This window comes from Kazachstania africana, chromosome 6 (genome assembly GCF_000304475.1).
Source record: "Kazachstania africana CBS 2517 chromosome 6, complete genome".
NCBI lineage: Eukaryota > Fungi > Ascomycota > Saccharomycetes > Saccharomycetales > Saccharomycetaceae > Kazachstania > Kazachstania africana.
The window spans coordinates 513,442-536,489 of record NC_018945.1 but is presented as its reverse complement, the minus strand read 5'-3'; the positions used below and the strand labels follow the sequence as shown (position 1 = coordinate 536,489).

Genomic DNA, 23,048 nt, shown 5'->3' with positions numbered 1-23,048 from the left:
CAACCCCCATGGAGACCATTAAAGTGCCGGTCAAAAACTCCTGAAGTATCATTCACAGAAACGCTTTTCTAAATCTATAGCAACACACATAGAATACAGCCATAACAGTGAGAGCGTCTTCGTTAAGAGAGTCGTGATCCCGGAAATATATACGTAAACAAACAAGCTGAAGGATATTCTCATAGATCTGGACAAGAAAGTACGGTCACTCCAAGAGGAGGGATCGCTTAGTTATATGAGCGATTCATAGTTATGGATACTAAAGTTTCTCATTTTTCTTTTATCGTCTAATAATGTGGAAACACTGTTACTTTTCCTCAGCCATATTCTATGTTTGCGTTAACCAGACGAAAGTTTTATTCTGTCTGAAATCTTGAATTATTTATCCCTTCATGCCTTCCAAATCCGCTTAAATGGGCCTTTCCTCTTCTTCCTGTCTTTTTTAATTTAGCATTCTGACGTTTCTTTTTATTTCTACTAAGATACCGTCATAACCCTATACTACTCATTATGCTTGTAGATCGCAGTTCCAACAGCAGATCCTGCTAAAACTACTTGAAATAGAAACTTAAATGGACGTGATGGTGACCAAATAGGTAAAAATAAGTGCACGTGCACCTAGATAAGAAATAGTGGCCACTACTTTAGACGAGAAGATATGGACGCACTTTAAGATGAAGGATATTAGTTATAGATCGAGATAGGGATTTACTTCTTTGAAATGACAATTGAGGGTGGTATAAGCACGGCAACCACAGTCAACTATGAATAATAAATTTTGCTTTTTTAGATGCCATGTTTTGTTACAGTCGAGGGACAATAATCCTATACATACTAGTAATCAATTATGGATGTAAAAATAGTCCACCTACTTCAAGAAATATTGTATCTAACCAAGACAAGATACTCTTTCAGCCTGGAAGTACACCATTTGTTATTTTTATTTACAAAATGTGTCCTACGAACATAATTTCAGTTTCCGAATCTGATTTATTCTATTGCGAACAAAACGTAAAAAAAAAATAATATAACCATTACAAATAAATCAAGTGTCTTGAAGATTTCTTGAGTCTTATTGAAGCTTACTCAGAGCTTAGTATATATCACATATGACAAACAAGAGGGTACCTTTGTAATCTCTATCAGTCACAGAATTAATAAACTGGAATCATATTGGCTGATATTAGTGCTGATAACAGAAGTGATTCTGAAGTAGAAGTAAATTTAGGGAAGTCACACGTCGAAATCACCCTAGATTACATAAAAAGACATCAAATACTTCCCCAAACTCACATTCTTTTTGTTTAATTTGTGACTCTTGATGAAAACATATGTACCACTACGAAACCGTTGCATGTAACAGGTCTGATACAAAAAATTGTTACATATTGAAAACTTGAGGCAGTCTAACTTTTATTTCGGCGGACTTTTTTTCTTTTTCACTATTAATAATCTATCACCCTGGAGAGTATCGTCATTTTTCTGCCAGCAGTATGAAAATGCTATTTGATCATGCATAAGTTTTGTCTAATTCAATTGCTCGAATATATGGACCTCGTATCTCGCTTGATGTCATAGCATAAAATCTCGTTTATTTTGAGGGCGAGACAGTAAAACTTCAAGGCGCGCACATATGCTCAACGTATGTGTCCTGTCTAATGCGGACTTTCGCAGGAGATTTTATTGATTTCGCTTGGATACAGAATGTGGCCTGCAAGGAATATGCGGTTTCAAATGACAGTGCTTTGTCTGGAGCAAAGGTCGCCGCTTCGAAGGATACGCAACTTTATGCTATATGCACAGTTATATAGAAAAAAACCTTATTTACGTTGACATGAATTATACAAGTATTTTACATAGAGAGAACGCGCAGAGACAGAATGCTAATAAAGTAAGAATCAACTTCTAAAGGCAGTCGGTACTTCTAGTAGAGTGCCACTAATTACTGTCTTTCTGTAGAAAGGCTTCTATAGAGAAACAGTAAAAACAATATATAATATACAGCACGTGTAAAATACCAAGTTTGCTTTTTGCATGAAAACTTGCTCGAATTCCCTTAGAGAGTAGGCACTCGGTGGTGCGAACAGATTCAGTAGCTTCCGACAATTTACTACGATTCCGATGTCGGCTCTACGCTGGTTGTTAGCAGAGCGCCCATTCTAAAAGCATAGTGGAGAATAGCATTCCAGCTATCCTAAAAGGAATAAAGAAAGTTTTACGCAGGTAAGTCTTCCAAAAATGTCTTTCTTCGTATTCGCTGGACATCTTGAAAACATACCGTAGGAGGGAACACAATTTCTCCTGGCCTGGATCCCCATTTGAGTTGCCTGCAGTTGGGATTCCAAACTGAATTTCTTATTCAAAAAAATTGAGATCCAGATCTAACACTCGAACATATTGATATTTCACGTTTCTCCAGGCTTTTCTCGGCGGAGATTCACAGACAAGACGGTATCCCTTCGCAGAAAAGTTTTCCTTCTTTGGCCGAGAACTTTTTAAGTTCGACGGGGGTCCAGCTGAAATTATTTTAAAACCGTTCTCGTAAGAGGCAAATATACTTATGGTAAATCCTTTTTACAAATTAAACGCGTCAACTTCACCATATATTTGATTACTTCAGCGCAGGCATTCCAGCTTATTCGAGAAATACGTGCTTTTTTGAGAAGTTTTCCTTCTTATCAGGGTCCTACAAAGAAAAATTCGAAGGATGGTACCACAGCACTTCGAGAGTGAAGTTGTGAAGAGCAAGCACTTACATAACGCATTTGAAATGCCAAACAAAAGGATCAGATGAAAAAAGGAAAAAAACCATTTTCATGCACGATCGTGCACCATTTTTCTAAGCGCTACCTTTTGACGTTAATGCCCTAGATTCAATCTTTATGACTTAATTTCCGAGCTATATCTGCATTAGGTCAGTTCCGCTGTCTTCACTCATGTTTCCGTTCCCATTTTCTTAGTAAAATTGCAAAAAGTGCTTTCTATTAATATATCCATACCCCAATTTGGTGATGAACGAATGCTAAGATATAGAACACAATTTTTTTTTCAGTTATCTTACAAGGGCTCTCTTTGTCCTACAACACCATATTTATTTGCCTCTTTGGTTAGGATTTCAATTTCTTCAACCAAAGCTATTATTTTAAAGGATCAGATTGGAATATCGAGAGTGAAAATAGCACCTTTATCCTGCTTTCTGCTTTTTCATAATATCTTTTCGACCTTTTTTCAAGGGCGATCGAAACAACAATATCACCTAATATATCTACTAAATGTTCTTCTATACCTACTTCCAAGCACATTTGGTCAAACCATATCTGGCTTGGATACTGTGGTAGGCGATACAGTTCTAATTGATGACTTGGTTATTTCAAATGACACCACCGGACTTTTTATAGAATCTGGTCTCCATCATTATTTTTACGGTTCAATAACCAATGATTTTGCACTATGTATATATGATGAAACTGCTGGTGCATCTGGTATGGATATTAACTTCATTGGTGATGTCACTAATGCAGGTATACTAATGATGGAGGATCCAAATGCTTCCTCAGGCATGGACATTTCAATTACTTCACCATCATTTATGAACATGGCAATTGCGTACATATATGCAAATGACGGCACTACGGTTACAATTGATAGTGACGGTTTTACGAACGCCGGGATTTTCGTCATACAACCTGCAGAGCCCAACGACAAAGTTACTTTAACTGCGAGCGCAATAACCAATGAAGGTGCGTTGTGCTTAAATTCTACTACTTATGACCAAACTTCTGAGATAACAGGAGGTGGTTGTATCGTTCTGGTCGGTAGTTCCGAGTTGGTACTCTCAGATCCGTCAGAAATTGGGAACCAGGAAATTTATTTGGGTGATTCTACGGCTTCATTGACTATGGAAGCATTTACTGATGCAACCATAACGGTATATGGTTTTGGTAGTAACAATACCATAAATATACCTCAAGGGATTGATAGTTACAGCTATGATTCTACAACTGGTGTGTTAGAGGTTGTGACTAGTGAAGGTTCTTTCAGTTTTTCCATTGGTACAGGTTATACAGCCTCCTCTTTTATGGCCACTGGAACGACTATAAAATATACTGCTAAGGCTCCAAACAAAGCGTCAGCTATGTGTACTAGCTGTACAGGACCCGCTATGCACTGTGATGAATATACCCAGTTTTCCACGGTTACGAACACTTACACATATAGTCCTTTACCCACAGATTATACTTTCACTTCAACATTATCTGGGGAGAGCTACTTTGAGGTTGACTTTAGGTCCTACTACTGGACAACATCTGATGGAACAATTATGACGGCCAGTTCAGATTATCTTATCAGTGGCAGGTATCCTCCATCTACTGTTAGCTCTTCTGTTGCGCCAAGCTCCTCTTCAGTTACTGGTTCGTCAAGTGTAGTTAGCTCTTCTGTTGCGCCAAGCTCCTCTTCAGTTACTGGTTCGTCAAGTTCAGGTAGCTCTTCTGTTGTTCTAAGCTCCTCTTCAGTTGCTGGTTCGTCAAGTTCAGGTAGCTCTTCTGTTGCACCAAGCTCCTCTTCAGTTGCTGGTTCATCGACCGAATTAGCTTCGTCTGTTGGACCAAGCTCCTCTTCAGTTGCTGGTTCATCGACCGAATTAGCTTCGTCTGTTGGACCAAGCTCCTCTTCAGTTGCTGGTTCATCAAGTGTAGTTAGCTCTTCGATTGCCAGCTCTTCGGCTGTACCAAGCTCTTCCTCAGTTGCTGGTTCATCAAGCGAATTAGCTTCATCAGCTGTACAAAGTTCTCTCTCTATAGCAAGTTCCTTCGTTGTGAGTACGCCAAGTGAAATGACTTCTTCAGCTAGCTCCTATACTGCTGAAGCTACATCTATGATTAAATTAGCACACTACACTACCATCATTACTTCCGGTTCTTCTACCATCACTGCTGTTGTTTCTGGATACGAAACCACCGACTCTGCTGGTAGCACTTATACTGCTACATCTACATATCTGATTGATGCGTTAGCGCACTACACTACCACCATTACTTCCAGCTCTTCTACCATAACTGCTGTTGTTTCTGAATGTGAAACCACCGACGCTGCCGGTAGCACTTATACTGCTACGTCGACCTCTGTGATTGATGCATTAGCACACTACACTACCACCATTACTTCCGGTACTTCTACCATCACTGCTGTTGTTTCTGAATGTGAAACCACCGACGCTGCCGGTAGCACTTATACTGCTACGTCGACCTCTGTGATTGATGCATTACCAGCCCACACCACTAAGATCGCTCCGGGCTCTTCTCCTGTCACATCCACTGTGTGGAATGAATCGGTGGGAAGTATTGATGGTAACACAAATCGTTCAAGAGCTACGTCAGCACACCCTACTCTCGCCAATGAGCTTGCAACTGGCACCACTATACTCGGTGAAAGTGACAGTGACACTGCAAAAGTGTTATCGGCCTCTGCACTGGAATCTACTACTGTGGAATCAAGTATTACCGCAGCCACAGGATTTAGCGCTTCATCCACTAGCGTAAATAATCCTAAACAACCTGCTGATAATGAATATTCAACAACAACGCTTATTTCAAGCACAACCAGCGGTATAATTTATCAGGGAAGTGCTCCTTCTATAGTAATGAGAAAATCATTAAAAGCTTTAGTGCATTGCTTATTCTTTGCGCTTTTTATTATTTGAAATTTGACGTGTTACTCCTCACGTTCTTAATTTCCTCTAACGAAAGCGTTTTTGGCAAATCTAGCCTTCCTCTTTTCTTAATTAGAAAGTCAAGTTCAATATAAATAGGAATGGCGTGCTTATATATTCAATTATACAGCAAAATATTTACCTATAAATTTGTGAACCTGTTTTTGTGAAACTCCAGGCTTAAGCACTTTTAGTATTTGACCCATCTCCTTTTGTTACTACTGGATATATCGTTAATCACTGTTTTTCTATGTATGTACTTTAAATAATGGGGTTTTTGTGCGTTCACTACTAATAAGATTGTTACAAAACCTCAGTTCCTAATCCAGCTCAATTCGAATTATTTTTCTTCACTATATGTATATGAATATATAATGCTACTCGTGACAAGAGTGATGCTTTTCTTCTTTATCTCTTTCCCACTTTTTACAATTTATTTGTTGCGTACTATACACGTATAGAACAATGATGCAAAAGATGGTAGTTATCAACTTTTTAAAAATATATGTAACTAGTTTCGATAGATTGGGACCAGTAGAATAAAGTATCAATTTCTTAGACAACCTTTGCCAGCCCATCTCAAAAAATCTATTGATGTGAGCAGGAAATGAGAGATAAAGCATGATTAGGCACTTTTGCACAGATGTAAACGTTCGATAAGTTTCCTGTCCTTGAAAACAAGAGTAGAAAATGAAATGTCACTGAAATATCTGTTTTAAACGAAAGCGAAAAATTGAAGGGAAAGTAGAGCTCATAACTTATTAAACAATGTATAATTTCCACGGGTGGGCATAATTACAAGCACAAATTTGGCAATTAGGGCCAAAAAAACATCGATGCGATGGGAAACGGTTGGCGAGTGGGCTAAGCCATGTTTCTTTATAAAAATCCAGTAGGTCATTGTATTCTATCATGGCATTTTTCCACTATGGCTTTCCGAAATCCAGTTCGAACAGCTTTTTACGAAAGATACTGTCATAATTTAGTTAATTCCATGCATGACTTTTTTCTTGGACTGACTGTGTCCCATAAATAATGGCTTATTTCATTCTTTTCAAGCAAAAACATCCATGAGGGAATTAAGCTATAAATTGGTTCGTTCATTCTGGGATTAGATGATTACAGAACTTTCTAATTTTTATTAGACTTTAAATTTTGACTGCATATAATAGAGTATATAAGAAAGGGACACCGGGAAAAATTAAAGAAGTTGTACAATACTTCTGTGGTTAATTGCTTTCTCCTTTTTTACCTTTTTAATTTTTAACAATGGATCACTCTTGCTGTTAATAATTATTCACATTAATTCCTCTTGAAAACAGTTTTGTTTTGAGTGTTTGCAATTGATGTTCATGTTTAATATGACCGAATTCAACTTCTTCATTGAATTTGAAAAGATTTAAATCTTTAACTTTGTAATCTTCATGGATTTCTCTCAGTTCATCGAAGTATTCATGAATTAAACATTGAAAGGGTAAAAATCTTTCATTAGGGTCATATTTCAAAGTATTACTTAGAAAATCTATTGTAAGATTATCTTCTTTTTTAAAGACTTTATTTAATGGAATTGCTTTTATTTGTGGGAATTTATGATCCATATAATTTGAATTCATTGAACAAATTTCTTGTCTTGTTGGAGTTCCTAATATTTTAATTATTTCAACCAATTGATCTATACCACTTTCACCGGGAAACATTGGTTGACCTAATAATAATTCAGCCATTACACAACCACTTGACCAAATATCAATTTGATTTGTATAATTAGTAGCACCAAAAATCAATTCAGGAGCCCTATAATATCTTGAACAAATGTATGAAACATTTGGTTCTGTTGGTTTCAATTGTTTAGCGGAACCAAAATCACAAATTTTAAGACACCAAGATTGTGGGTCCACCAGAAGATTTTGAGGTTTAATATCTCTGTGACAAACGTTAGTGAAGTTATGCATATAATTTAAAGCCTTAAATAGTTGAAACATGTAAAATTTGATTTCTAATCTTGGCATTGTAGTACGTTGATGTACAAAATGACGTAATCTTTGATATAAAGATTGTGGCATGTAATCTAGGATTAAATTTAAATAAATATCATCTTGATCATTATCTTTTTCGTAGAAATAATATTTTAAATCGATTATATTATCATGTTTTAGAAGTTTCATTATTTCTAATTCTCTATTTTTGAATCTTCTATCTTGAAGTACTTTTTTAATGGCTACAGTTTCATTAGTTTCTTTCAAAGTTGTTGTGAATACTACACCGAAGGAACCATGCCCCACTACTTCTGTTGTAGGGTATGAAATTTCCACTGGATCTTCATTATTTGATGGTGCTGCTGATGATGATGACGATATTATAAGTTGATTTGGATCTATTGGATGACCATGGTAGACTTGTTTGTGCACTATATGAATTTGATTATTGATGGATTCAATATTCATGATGATGTTAGTAGCTGTCAAAGAAGGAGGAGTAGAAAGAGCTTTTTTATTATTTTTGGCTTGTTTGCTTTTTCTCTAATTGATAATAATAGGGAGGGTTCTCTTTATATCACTGCGATACTCATACAATGGGGGAGGAGGAGGAGGAGGAGTAGGAGGGAAAGAGTCACAAATAGATAAATAATTGAATGTGAGTGCTTCTTTAAACTTGTCCTGTGTTTGTTTCAGTGAATATTTTGAATGTCAACAATGGATACAGAAAAAGAGGATTACAATGGCTAACAAATGGAATATGCAAAAATAAAATAAAATGAGAGGTAGTAGAGGAAAATTGGAGACTCGGAATGTAAAATGAGTAAAATGATGATTATTGCAGCCAGAGAAACTGAATATATTCTGGGATCAATTGGTTATCGATAAAGACAGAACTTCTTATTTATATAGTTCTGTAGTTTTACTTTTTTTATGTTCTGATAATCTGAATTCCCTTGTTTTGTAATCCACCGAAAGAAAAATAGAGTTGTAGTGGGTCAAGAGGGTCAACAAAGAAAACGTGAATAAGACGAATCAAATTAATAACAACTTCCACACTGAAAGATCTCTTATCAATCAAATTTCAATTGCTAGTTCACGCGTCTCAGCAATGTAATTTAAACGCTTTATTCATTCATTCTTTCTCTCCATATGGACTCATTCTCCTCCATTCTGCCCCCGTTTGCCCCTGCGGCGAATCAGATCACGGCGCGAGCGGCCGAGAAAACTGGGAAAAAGTGAAAAGGCAAAAAAAAATAAAAAATGTGGGTACCCACTTTTTTTATACATACGAAATTTAGCTGCGACGATCGATGATGAATGGCAATGGTGGTGAGTACTATCGCTACTACTGTTGCTTCTGCTACAGCAGTAGTATTTGTTAGTAAATCGCACGTAGCGTTCGTCCTCGAGGTCCATCCTGTATTGGTTGTCGAAGTTTATCATCTTCAAGATGCGCTCACTCGTCAGTCTCTTGCTTGTAGGGTCCTTCTGTTCCCCCTGATGATGGTTATCCCGTCTGTACTTCTTGAATCTGAACTCCTGCGCGTTGGTGACTACTATATACTTGTAATTGTTTGCGTCTTCATTGAGAGTCTCGTCACTCGACACTGTGGTCGTGGTGACCACGGGCAAGCTCAACAGTTTCTTCTCTATCCTCGCATCAATCATCTTCATATACTCAGGATCGTCCCCCGGTGGCGGAACGTCTTCACCATTATTGTTGATGTTATTACTATTATTATCGGCTGGTTCCACAGGTTTCTTCCGACGGTGAATGCGTATCTTCTTGATCTTATCCACTATCGACACCATACTACTACTACTACTACTACTACTGCTGCTGCTGCTACGTGTATATCCAAGAGTATCATTACATTGACCCAAGAGCCTTTCTTTTTTTTTTTATTAATGCCATCTCAAACACTAGACGCACTGTTTATTCCTCTCTCTCTCTCTCTTTCCTTATAACTGGCACTAAATAATAACGCCTATTTTTTTCAGTGGTTTCTCGGACGTCCCTGAGAGTCAGAAAATCGTGGAGAAATTTGACTTTATATGACGGAGAACGCGGAGGCAGATCACGTGTATTGAGAAACACATACATACATATATATATTGCTCTACAGTTTCACAGTCCTCGACTCTTTTACAAATTGCTTTCCCTTTTCAATCTCATCCAGCAATTCATTGACTGATGTAGCAACCATTTGTCTTTCACATGAAGTCAATTTTTCAAAAAAATCGTACTCAACTTCTTCTACATACCCATTTTTTAACTTAATGGGTACTCCAAAATATTCTAATTGATCATTCCCCAATTCTTCTTGTATTTTCTTACCATTCTTTACCACAGGCAAATATACGTAGGCTGAAATATATTCTCGATATTTTCCGTGATCAATACTAGAATTTCGATGTAAGCTCTTCAATACTTCTTCAATAAATTTGAACCCTGCAAATGCCATGGAGAAGGTCGCCGATCCTTTACCATTTTTGGCCTTAACAACTTCATCTCCACCAAATTGTACCCTCTTGATAAATGAATCATACTTTTTACCTAATCGAAATATAACGGATTTATCCAATACTATTGGAACTATAGTCTTGCCTGAATGTCCACCAACTACTGTAACCAATTCTCCCATCTTAGAATTATCATACTGTCTATTACCAAATTTACCTCCTTTGATTTCATTCAAGGTATCGCCAAGAAACGTCTCAGCTCTAATTATATCCAACATAGTAATACCCATAATTTTTCTAAAATCAAATTTTAAATTTTGGCTCTTGACACATTCAATAAATAATGGTACCATCGAATTTATAGGATTTGAAATAATTAAAATTATTGCGTTGGGACAAAATTGACAAATATCAATACACAGTTTACGTAAAATTTCGCCATTAATCTTAAATAGATCATCTCTACTCATACCAGGTTTTCTGGCAATTCCAGCTGTAATGATCACTAGATGTGCATTTTCTAAAGCTTCTTTGATATCGCTATATGATTCAACTTGAACGTTAGTATTAATATGTGATATATCAGTCTTATGACCTTTAGAATCTGTTACATCGTATAAAGCCAATTTGGAAATGTATGGACTCAATTTCAATAAAAACGACAGAGGTTGTCCAACACCTCCGTTTGCTCCCAAGAGACTAACTTTAACCATCCTTATCCTTGCTACATCTATCGTATTTTATACAAGAAAAATCTGCATCTAATCAATCCAAGATCTGTCCAGTAATTTACGTCTCTTTATATATCGTGCACCTATTTAAAGGGTTAACGGAAGTACCTCTTTTTTTCTTTGGGCCAGTTGTGACAGGCCGATTCAATTTTATAGCGTCAGGCTATAAAGACTAAAAATAATACTTTGTCATGAATATTACTACTATTACAATTATATATATATATAGGATTAACCTATAATGAATAAAACTCCGTATTCAATAAAGTATCATTTTGTAACCTATTAAAAAATTCGACGGGAATTTCAATGAAATTTGGTACTTTCCTATTCAATGGATTCAATCGTCTACGATATCTCATTAAAAGATTCGAATATTTGTATCCAAATTTGTGTACCAATTTTCTATGAAACAAACCACATGCATTACAAACACTTCTTTCCCCATAAGGTCCATGTCTCCACTCCGGTGTATCATCATCAAGACAATGTTTACATCGTTTAATCTCTCCATTTTCATCCTGTGTTATCTTAACATCTTTCTTCTTTCTCCTCTTATTTCCAACTTTTCCCTTCTTTTCCATCTCTATGAGAATATCGTCATCATGAATGAAATTACAATCTATCTTAGATTCTATTCTATTTCTATGTGATACTACACTGGGTATTTTCATTGGATCCTTAACTTTAGGTTCCACTATTATTGTGTCCTTATATCGTGACACTCTGCTATCATCAACATTTTGGCTAGCAATTATAGGCACATTTGGACCGGGAGGCAATCCTGTCATCAGACCCGGTGCCAATGCAGATTGTGCCATGATAGGTATATGTGAAGCCAATTGTGGAGGAGCCTGTGTCATTGGAGGTTGTGCTAGTGGCAGTTGATGTGGAGATGGTACCATTGCTGATTGTGGAGGTGGTTGCATCATAACCCCTGTACCTAGGTTTACCTGAGGAGGATACATCTGTGGGAAAGTTGTCGGCGTGATGGGACGCTGTACGGATACACTAGATATTGAGGGTAAAACAGCTCTATGTTTCAGTTCCAAAATATTATGCAAACAATTTTTGATATTCTCATTTATTCTCAATAAATTGTATAATCTCTCTTCTGACACATTCCAAATTAAATTTTCAGTCTTAAAAATCTCTTTTGTTTCTTTCCCGGTTTGCAAGCTTCTGAATTCCTTTTCAAATGCCATCTTTTCCTGAACTATTCTCATGACCATATCCCGGTATGCATCGTTGTTCTTGTTGACATTACTGTCTATATTGCCCCCTATAGATTGCATATTAGACCTGTTTGATTTGACGTCGTCTGTCTATACTAAAACTACATTAAATAGCGTAAACCCTCAAAAAAAATTGCTATTAAGATCCCAAAAATGGCTTTAAAGTTTGCAATTGTGGCTTTAAAGTTCTTTTAAGTTCTTCATGGAAATCTTTTTCAACAAATGCATCATAATAGACTTTCTTTTTAGGGGAAGCAGGCAAAGGCTCACTCATGGGTGGGATGAATGCACATCCTTATTCCGTAGAAGAGTATTTACCCGTACAGAAGATTTGGGCCCAAAAATGAGTACTCCATTTTCCCTCTAACGCACCACCATTGGTGCACTCAGCGTGAAGCTGTGGGAAATAGGTGTGTGTCATATAGGATCTTCACGCGGAAAGGCTCACGGATTTCCTTCTGATTGCTCTTTTCCCTGATCATCATTACCTTTCAATCCTACCATCCATTACTTTTTCCGGAGGAGAAAACGGCGTAAGCGCAGATGTAAACTTAATTTCAGGAAAGGGTCATCATGGGACAAGGAAGCACTCACGTGCGCATAATGATGTTTCTTCGTAGTGATAATGGCCCTTCTCCATGCATTTCTGTACACTGCCCAGGATGATACGTTACCATCTTTCATTAATTTGTGCTACCAGAGTAACTCTTGGGGGGTCTATCCACAATATTCTTAACGAGATGCCATTTATAACGGTGAATACGAGACATATGCCACGTTCGGAAGCTCCAAACAGCTTTTGGTTAAAAACACATCTGGCATTCGTATTCCTCAAATGTACATTTCAATTCTGCTGAGTTCAATGGCGATGACAAACAACAAACTGTGCATTATTATGCCCACACTCATGGATGAAATAGAAAAAAAACCGTATTCTTTTCATTGTGACATTTTTCGCATCTTTGCCAAATACTTCAAATATCGAAGAAGATACATTTCTTCACTGACATTCCATCGACTGAAACTCCTTTCTCTGCGAAATTATTTTTTTTTTTTTTGGTTCCTGGCGCTCAGAGATCCTCGTAGTAGTTAGAAAAACGTAATTGATTTTTGTCTCATTAAAAAAGAATGTTCATTTTGTAACGTTGAAGAAACAACTTTCAAAACTGTATGTTTAGAACTTTGCCGACATATATAAAGAGGCATGTCTATTTTACAGATGAATCTTTTGTGGAATAAGCTACTCATCACAAGCATCAAATAACAATTTGCGTATCAAAGGATTTCCCCGACATAGATCAAAATGAGACGTTACAGTACGATCGTAATCTTCTTTTTTCCACTGGCACTGTGTAATTTGACTTGGGCATCCACAGAAAAACTCGACATAGATGAACAATTATTAACTGAAAGCAGTGATGATAACTATAACTACAGCCTAGATAACGTCGAATCAGGCACCGCCGTTCTTTATCTAAAGACCCTTGATACTAGTATAGAAGGCATGAACCAAACAGTTGCAAAACAATCGAGTTATTCACATTCTGCCGAACTCGCCTCTACAACAAGATATAGTAATTATTCTATTTCGCTCACTGGAAGACAGGAACAGAAAACTAGTTCTACATCGTTAAGCAACGGTACCAAGACTAGGACAACCGCAGAATCTGTAAGCAATTCTTCATTAGAAACCATGAATTCTAGTAATGCTGGTGGAAATATACTCACTACACCATTTTTGTTGCGAGGGTTGTCAGCTTTAACCACTCTGTTCTAATGCAGATGTCATCTGGTTGATATCCCTTCAGCAGAGCCATAAATCAGCAATTTCTTCTTCTTTTTAATATAAGGTAATATAGGATTATGTCATAGTCTTCATTTTTTTGGTTTTTTTCAACTAATTGTTACATTTTTCTCTTCGATGCAGTTTTTCTAAAGAACCTCATATCTCATTGATGTCCAAAAAAGGAAGGTAGGAACCTCATCGCAGAATCTCATATAAGAAAGGTGATAATGAACAATATATCCATTTTAATTGTCTAATACCTGGTAGAATGTCTTGTTGGTCATTAGAGCTCTATTCCGCCAATACATCTCATTAAAATGAAAAGCACATTATTTTTATTTCAGGTATTTCAAATTCTAAGTATCCTACAGCATGTGTTTGCATCTAACGAAGATATAACCACAATTACAATGAATACCAGTTCTTATCAGAATCAATTAGCTAGACAAGAAGCAGCCAAAGCCGATATGGCATTCTTTATGGTTTTTTTGGAAGATTTTCAAATAAATTACGATTCCTATACTTCATACATGATTGATAATCACGTTACTTTACCTCAAGCTGTAGCAAACTACTATTTTAGGTTAGAGTTGGACAGTACTGTGGAAGCTAATTTATTGTCTGATATTGCATACACTTTTCCATTTACACAATTTCAGTCATTTATTACCAGATTCCCATGGTATTCCTCATTATTAGCTGATGCAGGTGCTACAACAATGTGTCTCCCAGAATACTACGTAACGAAAGACATGGGATCAAATAGTACTATAAGCGCTATAGCAGAGTCATCAAGTTCTATCACCATTACCAGCTCGACGTCCATTTCAAACGACCATTCTGATTCTGTCAGTTCTCACAATGGCAGTAACAGATTGGAAATAATATTACCTATGTTCATCCTTGCGTTCTTCGGATTCTTTGTTTAGGATTTAGAATTTAATCAAACAGTAATATATATATTTGAACATATAACTTGATAGACCCTACAATTCATCCGACTGATTCCACAGCAACTGGAAAGATAGCTAGGTGTATCCTCATATGAATTGTAATAACACTATACAAATGGTATGTTAATTAGTACATTTGACCTAAATTATTTAGCCTTTGATATGGGGACGTTTTTTAAAATTGAACGGATTGAAGAAACAAAAAACAATTATCATAGGCCAACCATTGGGAAGGTAGGATTATAAATACAAACCCTCAATTCTTCTTCAGAGATGAGTACACATATATGGCCATTAACTCCTGGTCAAACTTTTATAGTGGCACCACGTACCAGTGATTTGCCGGGAATAGAATTAAATGACAATGAGATTATCGAAACATTGACGTTACCGCAGGCCAACGTGTTGATCATGTTGGCCCCTGCGAGGGTACTAGTCTATCAATATAAACCACTTGCACTAATTGCAGCGCATGAGAGGACTGCTAGTTCAGTCACTGAATTTGGAAGAAACAAGTCCATGGCCTCTTCAATAATTTTCGATAAACCTATAGATGGACTGATGACAGCTAAGGATTCCAATCAATTGTCAAATCTTAAAGGCAAAACTGTCTTCTACGTGATTACTGAAGGGAACTTTCTATTGACATTTCAAATTCTGAGGAATACTTCCTATGCAACTGTCTTCAAAGATTATGGTATCCCTGTGCTTGATCTAGCACGGCATAGCGAAAATATGGAGGAATTGTTCGATAATACTATAGATGATGATACATTAACTGTTTTTGATAGGAACAAAAGCTCTAGAGTCATTCAAAATGGCTACGCCATTACAAAAGAAAAGAGATTTCTCCAATTTCTGGTTTCAAATAATGAAGTCGAAAATGAGATGCCTATAAAAAAAGCAGAGCTACGTTTAAAAGTTATACTGAAGTTTGATTCCAACATACTCGATATATTGGCTTTCAAGAAGTTCTCGGATGACAAGGATGGGCGTTTTGAAGAAAATCTATTGATGTTATTTCCTCATGGTCTACAGATATTGAGTCTAAAGGACTTCAAACTCCAAGGAAGTTCCACAATAAAGATAAAAAATGGTTTCAAAATTTGCACATGTAATGATAAACTAATTGTAGTTAGTGAAGATAAAATAAACAAATCTCAAGCTATCAATATTATTAATTTCAAAGAGTTGACTTGTCAGGAATTTCTTCTCAATAATAACAGTACATTAATAACATGTTTGGAATACAGTAATAGAATATTGCTTGTTTTCCACAACAAAATAAAATATTTCAATATTAAAACAAAGAAGTCTGATTATGAATGGGACGCTCCGTTTCCTATTAAGCTTTGCAAAAAGTTAGAAAGTAACTTGTTACTGTTAATAAGTGAACATAATGCACTTCATTTTGTAACACCCTTCGGGAACTCACTTTTTTCAACCGACTATGATGATGACAGTTCAAAATCTTCTTCCTTTGAGTACGTAAACTTTGCTTTCATGGATAAAACGTTGGTGACTGTCTGTAAAGATGGCAGTTTCCAGGTATGGAATTTTTGGGAGGAAATAAAGGATTCATGCTTCAATTTTCGTTCTCCTAGACCCTACCTATTTTCCAATAATTTCAATGATATCATGTTCTATACGTCATTGGGAGAAGCGCCACTCAATCATGACAGCTTTCCAATAACAAAATTACCAACTAGAACTCCTAACAATCATGTTTCTTTAACCAAAGTTAATGGTAATATGAAATTATTAGCAGTTCACATTTCCAATAAAAATCTGTTATTGATTCAAAATATGGAAACTAATGCTTGGATATCATTTTCTGATTTAATTATTATCGACATGTATTGGCTGGGAAATAATTATTTGGTATGTCAGATTAAAGGAGATGATGGAAGCATTTCTATAGAGTGCGCAAGAATCCCCCTGCAAAAACCTTCAAACATAGAATTCTCAGAATATATTATATGGAGGTATGATGTTCCTGAATCCATGGCAAACTGCAGAATTTTTGTCAATACATTGTATAGATATAAATTATTAAAAGTAAAAAGCAAAGAAACCGAGATTAACGAAAAGCAACAACTAGAAAAGTTTTATAAAACAGCCGAAGTGGTACTTGTGAGTCCAAAGGAAACAATTATTTTTGATGTGATATCCAATATCACTATAAGTGGTTTAAATATTGTGAGAAGCTTTTACAAGTATGCGACGATAAAGTTGCCCTCTGAGTTACGAAGCGACTCAATAAATTGGGTTACAAACTACAAAGACGGCCTATTAATATTTTCAGATAGTACTATGACAAAGGTCACGCCAATAGGTGAAAATAATTGGCAACATGTTGAATTATTACAGCAGGTAGAGCGCGTCCTGGATGTGATCAAGGATGAGATATTTATAATGCAAGGTAAGAAACTGCTGATCTATAAATTAGATGATTTATGGGAGGATAAACAAGCCCTTCTCACAATAAATGTGGAAGAGAATTTATATCCTGTTTCTGTTTCACCAGAGTATGCCGTAACGAATTCATTACACTGTGTTTTTAATGACAATTTCTCGAAATTGGTAGTAGGGCATGAAATTTATTTGGACAAATTGATTTTGGCAAAAATGAATGAAGGTACTCCTCTAGAGACTATAACTGATGATTACCACTCCCTAAAGCATTACAAATTTGCTTTAGAGAAAATATTATCTTTTAAGATTCTGAAAGATGATGATCTACAAGAAATTCTACAATTGATAAAATTGTGTCATAGCACACCTGAACAATCATCTAAGAACCCACATCATGACTTTTTGGAAATTATCAGCAACTGTCTCAGAAAGATTGAGACAAAATATTGGAATATGTTATTCAACAGTTTGAAAATGACCCCGAGAGATTTACTGGCATTATGTCTCGAAAGTAAAGAGGCCCAGATACTGGGTGTATTACTTATTGTTTTCTTAAACTATGATGAAGTTGATCTACTGAATGATTTACGACTTGAAAACAGAGAACAGAAAGAGACCATTCATGAAGAAGATCAAGAGGATAAGTTTGCGCCACCTCTGACGGGATCAAGTGATAATTTGAATGATGAAGAGTTAATGTTACGTGTACTGAGAGTTCTTGTGACAAATGCAGCCAGCGAAACAGATCCAAATAAGGCATCAGAATCCTGGGACATGTGTTTCCAGCTTGTTCGACTTCTCAAGGAACTGGACAAGCAGAATCATACTCGTTTAGTCCAAACTGCAATCGAAATGTTTCAACTATCTTAATTTATTACATAAATTATTACTTCATCACCTATAAATGTCATTCCGCCAATCACTTTGCGCCAAGAAAAGTTCGTTAACTGAGCGAGCTGCGCGATATAAAATAAGGAGATCTCGGATTGAAGAGGGAACTTGATATATATACATATAAAGAACATCTAGCAGATAGAGTAAACAGAGTAACTATAAGGCTACATTATTGACTCTATAACGCATACAAGTATTTCAGACGAGTGATTTAGGAGCAGTGCTAAGATGAGTGAAGAAAGTCAAGAGACTCAAGGTGATTCTCCTCTACATACTGTCGGGTTCGATGCCAGATTTCCAAACCAAAATCAAACTAAACACTGCTGGCAAGCATATGTCGACTATCATAAATGTATCAATCTAAAAGGAGAAGATTTTGCCCCATGTAAGACATTTTGGAGGACATATTCTTCGTTATGTCCCGTAGATTGGATCGAAAAATGGGATGATCAGAGAGAGAAGGGGGTATTCGCTGGCGACATCAACCCATGATACTGGTTTATGGTAAGTACTGCGCCTTTTATGAACACGATATTTAATATCAACCTTTTATATATATTATATTCATACAACTAACTTGGAAAATTTATGAACTGTACTGATACTAAAAAGCGATCGTGCATATGTGAGGTTTTGTAAAAAAATAATACTCAATTAAACAGAAAAGCAATATATGCGGCTTGAAGAGTTATCCAGCCTTTTAATATAACCTTGTCACTTTGTTGGCCCACACAGTGTGTGACAAATTCTCGATTCATGACAGACTGTAGTCATAATTATATAAACAATTAAATGTAACCAACAAATGTAATTATAGTATCTATGTGACAGATTTAGCATGATGGACCTAGACCTGGAAAATATCATTGCAGAATCGTTATCGTTGCAACTCATATTCCAAGAAATGTTGAAGTTATATGCGCCCGTACGTGAATAGTGCTTCTATTGGGTTCGTAAATAGCGTGTATGGTTTGTAGATAAGAGAACCCTGAAATTATTCTCTCTATCGAGAAACTGCAAGAAATAGTACAAGATCTTGACCGGTAAAGGATTCACTATATCCTCTTATCGCGCCATTCTTAAATTGACATTTTCCACTGAAAAGTATCGATAGACATCACTTCTAAGCATTTTGAAATCATCAACTAGTTCAAGCAAAAAAAGAGTACACCAATATAAATCTGGCAACAAAAGCAAGGCATGCAAACATTCTGAGTAGTCATAATTTAATCTTTATAAATAATAATGTGTACTTCATCCAAGACCTTTTACTTTTGTAGAAGTCCACTTGGTTCGTTTGAAAGTATATTACTTTCTAATATGGCTAATTGCTTATGACTCATCTTTAATTCTTCATTCAAGTCTCTCACCTTATCTACCTAATCTTCTATTGCAAAGTATGAGATACAGACCTCGAGACATTTCTCTTGTGACATTTTTGAGACGAATTGTACATTTCTTAATTCTTTCAAAATTTCTGTCGTTTTTTTCAATTGCTACAACGCTCTCCTAATTGTGGTTGCGACACATGGTTGTGGAAGCACTGTCACTAGTAATATCTTGTATTGATTTATGGATATGAAACCTGTTGGAAAACAAGGCGAAATCCTGTAAAAAATTTTTTGCGCCTTTTATATTTTCTCAGTGCTAGGAAATACGTCAGTTTCGTCCTTCGCTACTATTCTTCTTCATGTTCTGGTTCCAACAGAATAAGCGATTTCCAAAGTCAACATTTATTGAAATGAGTAAAGGTGACATTAAAAATTAAATATCCAAAAAATGGGCACATGGCGCAGTTGGTAGCGCGCTTCCCTTGCAAGGAAGAGGTCATCGGTTCGATTCCGGTTGCGTCCAATTTTTTCTTTTTTTAAGACTTCTCAAATTTACATATACACATGCATTAACAGCTATTTAGGTTTTGTATACTCTCGTTCTCCTGCTCCTGCATACTTTTTTTGCCAGATCTTCTTATGATGATAACTTATATCTGCAGCATCTTTGGACGTGAACCGCAGAAGGTAAACAATATTTGCAAAAAAATCTCATTGTGCATGGAGTTCAATGTGCGAGTCAAACGTAAGTGAAGCTTGGCGATATTGGATAATCCCCGTTAATTGATAGTCTACTTATCTAATAAATATCAATAGGTTTGATTCCAAGTAGAAGAGACCCGCTGAGGTGGCCCACCTTAAATCCAGCTTAGAACGAAAGGGAAAATTAAACATTCTGTCCAAAATATCTATTTCTAAAGCACTAAATGGTTATCAAATCAATAGCAGCAGATTCCAAGTGGAAAATAGTTTCAAGTTCCTTTATATACGGACCTGTTCCCGCAATAAAGGAGCTATTGGATAATAGCGTTGATTCACAAGCTAAAAATATTTATGTCGATATTGATTCCAAGACAGGTGGGTGTGAATACATAAGTGTAAGAGACGATGGATCAGGAGTGCAACCTAATGATAGGGATCTCATGTGCGTAAGTCATACGACTTCGAAAATAAGCGATTTAGGCGACCTATCGAAATTAACCGCCCTTGGTTTTAGAGGTGATGCACTATTTATGCTTGCTAACTTAGCAACAGAAAAGGGTTCTTTGCAAATAACTACAAGAACTTCGGAAGATGCAATTGCTGAGAAATGGTTTGTTGATAAAAATGGTGCATTAAAGAAAAACACTTTGGGCAAGGCATCAAGCCCAAAGGGTACGACCGTAGTGATTAAAAAGCTCCTGGATGGTCTACCTGCACGGAAAATTAATGTATGCGTGAGAACGAGGAAAAACATGGAAGAACTTCGACAGTTAATCAATCACTATGCTTTAATCTATAGGGAAATTCGTTTTTGTCTGTCATTTGTATCTGTGAATAAGAATGGAACTACGGCCAATAGACAATTACAACAGTCGATAGACACCAAGTTATCGCGAGAGCGTGTTCTTTCATCCATAGCGAACTTGAGAAAGCCCATTTGTGACAATTTCATAAAATCACAAGATATGTGCGTAAATAAGTATGTAAGCGTGGAACTTATTTTACCCACAATGCATCCAAACTCCGATATCCTTAATTCGAAAAAGAGTATGAAATTTTTATCAGTGAATAAAAGAACCATGTCCTTACAATTAGAATTTGGTCGAATGATAAATAGAATTCTAAATTCCATTTATCGCAAATATCTTTTGTTAGAGCCTAATATTTGGTACATTGATGTTACATGTGATATGAAACTTACCGACATAAATATTGAGCCTATGAAAGATGATATACTAATAAAAGATTTTGATTTACTGACTGAACAGCTAACCCAGGCTATTGAAGACTTTATTGTTTCGGAACTTAGCCTTAAGCAATCTCAAGCTGCAACTATAAGGCTAAGTGGTAAGGAACGAATAAGAAATGAGGTTTCAGAAATAGATGATGTGGTGGATGTTAGTAGTGATATACAAAGAGAAACATGTGGTGAAAATACCACTTTGATAAATGATAGTGTGAGTAAGGTTTATTTTGTATCTGGAAAGCAAAAAGAAAGTAGCGATAAAAGAACTGATGATAAGAGTCTCCTATTACGTAAAGCAGATCGAAATTTGACTGCAGGAACAATCGTCTCTGAGGAAGATTATGAATGGTCACGCAATCTTTTGAATGATTTTGCGCCAACGAGTCAAGAAGGGAACAATAATCAGTCTTCGCAGTTACCTTCTTCATTGACATATAATTATCAAGATTCTAACGATTTTGATGATGATTTAATATTGTCGAAGGATACATCGTTATCGAATCCATTTGTTCTCACAAAGATGAAAAATACCATGAAACATCAACCAACAGTAAATTTCTCGCAAAAAATTCGACAACCTTCTTCGAATTTTGATTCATTGGTTGCCAAGAAGCGCAAAATGTCATCTCCAGAAGTAAATTCATTAGACTCTCAAGAGAGGGCGATTACTGAGATAAGAAACGAAGAAGAAGAAGGAAATTCAGCGAAACGTCAACGTATTATTGAACCCACACGAAGGAGTGTTGATGTACGAAAAGCTCTCGCGGTTTTCTCTGAATACACGAACAGCCATTGCCTGGTACTAGACTATAATAAGCCGTTTGACCTTGAGTCGAAAAAAATATGCGCAAGAGAGGAAAGCTGGGTATTTGAAAAGACGGATCAGAAACTTGAAGATCGAGGAAAAGACGTGATACAATTTTTGAATGAACATCTCCGACCAAAATCTGATAGACCTCTGTGCATGACTCAAACAAGTAATGGATGGTATATATACGGATAAACTCCATACGCCTTATTAGTAGGCTCCCACTGTCACTACTAATTCGATTACCTGCCCCTATTGCTGTGTCAACGCGTACTCACTGTTGCTATCCTCTAGCCTAGAAGTCTTCGATCCTCGAGGCCTTCCATTTCCAGGTGCAATAAATAAATCCTCCTCCGTTGCTTAGGAAACAGCAGCCGAACTCTGCGCTGCAAAAAGAAAAGTGCGTTGTTTCGCAACCAGCTGAATTTAGAGTTTGATGAGCTGAGCCCTACCTCTATTCCGACCATCCTTCCTGTAGCGAGAGCCCCACCCTAATATTTTCACTCGCAACCCTTTACCAACCGTGACCCGAAGAGCGGAAACCCTAGACAAAATTGCTAGTCAGGCAGACTTTTGAACTCGACCGACCTCCATATTAAGTTTGTAGACCTAACGTTTTTGCTCTACTAACCCTAGAGGAGGACGCAATGGAAATTCACGAGAACATGGAAGATTTCGCAATATCAATTTTATTCATTTTTTTTTAAGTCTCTGCACCCTAAGTTTGCATAAATTTTTTTCTCTTGGCCTTCTCAGGCTAGAATGAGAAAGTCATCAATGAGATATATAAATTAC

At 36.4% G+C, this 23,048-nt stretch overlaps 10 protein-coding genes and 1 non-coding gene across 11 annotated transcripts; 7 read left to right on the top strand and 4 right to left on the bottom strand.

The window, feature by feature from the left end:
• Positions 1–3,019: 3,019 nt before the first annotated feature.
• On the top strand, positions 3,020–5,701 carry KAFR0F02720 (uncharacterized protein; the record flags this gene model as incomplete). Its single annotated transcript, XM_003957955.1, has 1 exon — positions 3,020–5,701. The coding sequence occupies one exon, from the start codon at positions 3,020–3,022 to the stop codon at positions 5,699–5,701; it is 2,682 nt and encodes an 893-aa protein (XP_003958004.1).
• Positions 5,702–6,996: 1,295 nt separating this feature from the next.
• Positions 6,997–8,154, bottom strand: KAFR0F02710 (GSK family serine/threonine-protein kinase; the record flags this gene model as incomplete). The annotated part of the gene is made up of 1 exon (XM_003957954.1): positions 6,997–8,154. The coding sequence occupies one exon, from the start codon at positions 8,152–8,154 to the stop codon at positions 6,997–6,999; it is 1,158 nt and encodes a 385-aa protein (XP_003958003.1).
• Positions 8,155–8,844: 690 nt separating this feature from the next.
• On the bottom strand, positions 8,845–9,501 carry KAFR0F02700 (uncharacterized protein; the record flags this gene model as incomplete). The annotated part of the gene is made up of 1 exon (XM_003957953.1): positions 8,845–9,501. The coding sequence occupies one exon, from the start codon at positions 9,499–9,501 to the stop codon at positions 8,845–8,847; it is 657 nt and encodes a 218-aa protein (XP_003958002.1).
• A 308-nt stretch (positions 9,502–9,809) lies between these two features.
• MDH3 (malate dehydrogenase MDH3) lies at positions 9,810–10,865 on the bottom strand (the record flags this gene model as incomplete). Its single annotated transcript, XM_003957952.1, has 1 exon — positions 9,810–10,865. The coding sequence occupies one exon, from the start codon at positions 10,863–10,865 to the stop codon at positions 9,810–9,812; it is 1,056 nt and encodes a 351-aa protein (XP_003958001.1).
• A 254-nt stretch (positions 10,866–11,119) lies between these two features.
• Positions 11,120–12,178, bottom strand: KAFR0F02680 (uncharacterized protein; the record flags this gene model as incomplete). The annotated part of the gene is made up of 1 exon (XM_003957951.1): positions 11,120–12,178. The coding sequence occupies one exon, from the start codon at positions 12,176–12,178 to the stop codon at positions 11,120–11,122; it is 1,059 nt and encodes a 352-aa protein (XP_003958000.1).
• Positions 12,179–13,421: 1,243 nt separating this feature from the next.
• On the top strand, positions 13,422–13,895 carry KAFR0F02670 (uncharacterized protein; the record flags this gene model as incomplete). The annotated part of the gene is made up of 1 exon (XM_003957950.1): positions 13,422–13,895. One exon carries the CDS (start codon positions 13,422–13,424, stop codon positions 13,893–13,895), a length of 474 nt encoding a protein of 157 aa, XP_003957999.1.
• Positions 13,896–14,221: 326 nt separating this feature from the next.
• Positions 14,222–14,833, top strand: AFB1 (Afb1p; the record flags this gene model as incomplete). The annotated part of the gene is made up of 1 exon (XM_003957949.1): positions 14,222–14,833. One exon carries the CDS (start codon positions 14,222–14,224, stop codon positions 14,831–14,833), a length of 612 nt encoding a protein of 203 aa, XP_003957998.1.
• Positions 14,834–15,130: 297 nt separating this feature from the next.
• Positions 15,131–18,142, top strand: RIC1 (Ric1p; the record flags this gene model as incomplete). The annotated part of the gene is made up of 1 exon (XM_003957948.1): positions 15,131–18,142. One exon carries the CDS (start codon positions 15,131–15,133, stop codon positions 18,140–18,142), a length of 3,012 nt encoding a protein of 1,003 aa, XP_003957997.1.
• Positions 18,143–18,394: 252 nt separating this feature from the next.
• COX12 (cytochrome c oxidase subunit VIb) lies at positions 18,395–18,658 on the top strand (the record flags this gene model as incomplete). The annotated part of the gene is made up of 1 exon (XM_003957947.1): positions 18,395–18,658. One exon carries the CDS (start codon positions 18,395–18,397, stop codon positions 18,656–18,658), a length of 264 nt encoding a protein of 87 aa, XP_003957996.1.
• Positions 18,659–19,947: 1,289 nt separating this feature from the next.
• KAFR0Ftrna15A lies at positions 19,948–20,020 on the top strand. Its single transcript has one exon. It is a non-coding gene; the product is annotated as a tRNA-Ala (tRNA).
• A 403-nt stretch (positions 20,021–20,423) lies between these two features.
• Positions 20,424–22,448, top strand: MLH2 (mismatch repair protein MLH2; the record flags this gene model as incomplete). The annotated part of the gene is made up of 1 exon (XM_003957946.1): positions 20,424–22,448. One exon carries the CDS (start codon positions 20,424–20,426, stop codon positions 22,446–22,448), a length of 2,025 nt encoding a protein of 674 aa, XP_003957995.1.
• Between the last annotated feature and the right edge of the window lie 600 nt (positions 22,449–23,048).